The sequence below is a fragment of the Mesoplodon bidens genome (assembly GCF_964165515.1).
Source record: "Mesoplodon bidens genome assembly, chromosome: 8".
NCBI classification, from domain to species: domain Eukaryota; kingdom Metazoa; phylum Chordata; class Mammalia; order Artiodactyla; family Ziphiidae; genus Mesoplodon; species Mesoplodon bidens.
The window spans coordinates 68,528,533-68,530,317 of record NC_138165.1 but is presented as its reverse complement, the minus strand read 5'-3'; the positions used below and the strand labels follow the sequence as shown (position 1 = coordinate 68,530,317).

The 1,785-nt window shown below is 45.5% G+C and overlaps 1 protein-coding gene across 1 annotated transcript; it reads left to right on the top strand.

Moving 5' to 3' along the window:
- The first annotated feature begins 1,103 nt into the window (after positions 1–1,103).
- LOC308621542 (non-histone chromosomal protein HMG-14-like) lies at positions 1,104–1,457 on the top strand. Its single transcript, XM_081242172.1, has one exon. The coding sequence runs from the start codon at positions 1,169–1,171 to the stop codon at positions 1,436–1,438; it is 270 nt and encodes an 89-aa protein (XP_081098298.1). The 5' UTR covers positions 1,104–1,168; the 3' UTR covers positions 1,439–1,457.
- Positions 1,458–1,785: the final 328 nt, after the last annotated feature.

The window sequence follows — 1,785 nt, the reverse complement described above, 5'->3', positions numbered from 1 at the left end:
TCTTTGCTTATTTGTTGTTTACCTAAAGTTTATATAACTCAGGAATGACAACAAGTGAAGCTTTGTCAGCTATTTATACATGAAAGTGAGTCTATCCCATCATTTCCTGGAGCAGGTTTAGGTGAGGGGTGGGAGGCTGCTTTGATAGTGAGAGAAGTTATATGGTGGGAGGCACTAGGGAGGCACATATGGGGAATACACCTAGGGAAGGTCAGGCAAAGGGAAGGGGGCTCTGAAAACCAACGCAAGCTACTTGACGATCTGCCCGGCCAAGCATCAGCCTAACATGATCTCGGTCTGGCTTCTTTCCTGATCCTTGTAAGAAATGGTAGATGTCTGAACAAGCTAAAAACCTAAATAACAATTGATGTGGCACTCAAGAGCCACGCATCGTTACACACTGTTTAGTAACATAAATATTATTCTGTATAGTTCCATGTATTCAAAGCTTTTAAAAGCGTACTGTAGGGGCGTCCCTGGTGGCGCAGTGGTTGTCCGCCTGCTGATGCAGGGGACACGGGTTCGTGCCCCGGTCCGGGAAGATCCCACATGCCGCGGAGCGGCTGGGCCCGTGAGCCATGGCCGCTGAGCCTGCGCGTCCGGAGCCTGTGCTCCACAACGGGAGAGGCCACAACAGTGAGAGGCCCGCGTACCGCAAAAAAACCCAAAAACCAAAACCGCACTGTATTGTCAGGTTACTTAAACGGCCCGCATGGTATTACCTTATTGTCTGATGAGGGTATATTGATGATATGCAAATTTTGCTGTATACAGGCAATGCATATAATTACATTTTCTGAATTTCCATATTTCGAGCAAGTTTAATTTTTAGTCAGGGCACTTTACACTGTATTTAATAACACTGTCATGATTAAAATTGGTCAATTAGTTCAACCAAACAAATGATTAATTTAGTAGAATATTATTTCAATTCGGCTATTTTATTCTGTTGCTTAAAAAAATGTAAACAAAATTAGCCAAAACAAAACCAAAATCCCAAACAAATACTAAGCCTTCCAGTTAACTCTGTCAAAAAATTTTGAGGCATTAGAAAACAGAGTATTGGGGCGGCGGGAGGAGCGGCAGCAGCCAAGCCCCCCAGCTTCGCGAAGGCTCTCAGCGCGCCGCGGCCCCCAGGCACCGGGCATGCGCCCGCCCCGCCGCCACGATGCCCAAGAGGAAGGTCAGCTGCGCCGAGGGGACGGCGAAGGAGGAGCCCAAGAGGAGGTCGGCGAGGTTGTCAGCTACACCGGCTCCTGCGAAAGTGGAAACGAAGCCAAAAAAGGCGGCAGGAAAGGATAAATCTTCCGACAAAAAAGTGCAAACAAAAGGAAAAAGGGGAGCAAAGGGAGAACAGGCTGAAGTGGCTCACCAAGAGACTAAAGAAGACTTACCTGCAGAAAATGGAGAGACAAAAGGAGGAGAGCCCAGCTTCTGATGAAGCAGGAGAGAAAGAAGCCAAGTCTGATTAATATCACATACCTGGTCCTATCAGGGTCCCCTGTCTCCCTTCTTGTACAAGCCAGAGGAATATTTTTTATCAACTCTTTTGTAAATGCAGGTTTTTTCAGTAGCTCTAGAAACATTTTTTAAAAGGAGGGAATCCCACCTCATTCCATTTTTTAAGTGTAAATGCTTTTTTTTAAGAGGTGAAATCATTTGCTGGTTGTTTATTTTTTGGTACAACCAGAAAATAGTGGGATATTGAATATGGGAGGCTTTGATTGTCTTGGGTGCCAGCTTAACATTCCACAGATGGAGGGTAGCTTTTCTATCCTATAATAC

Coding starts and splice junctions, on each gene's coding strand:
- LOC308621542 (XM_081242172.1), top strand. CDS start 1,169: ATGCCCAAGAGGAAGGTCAGCTGCGCCGAGGGGACGGCGAAGGAGGAG.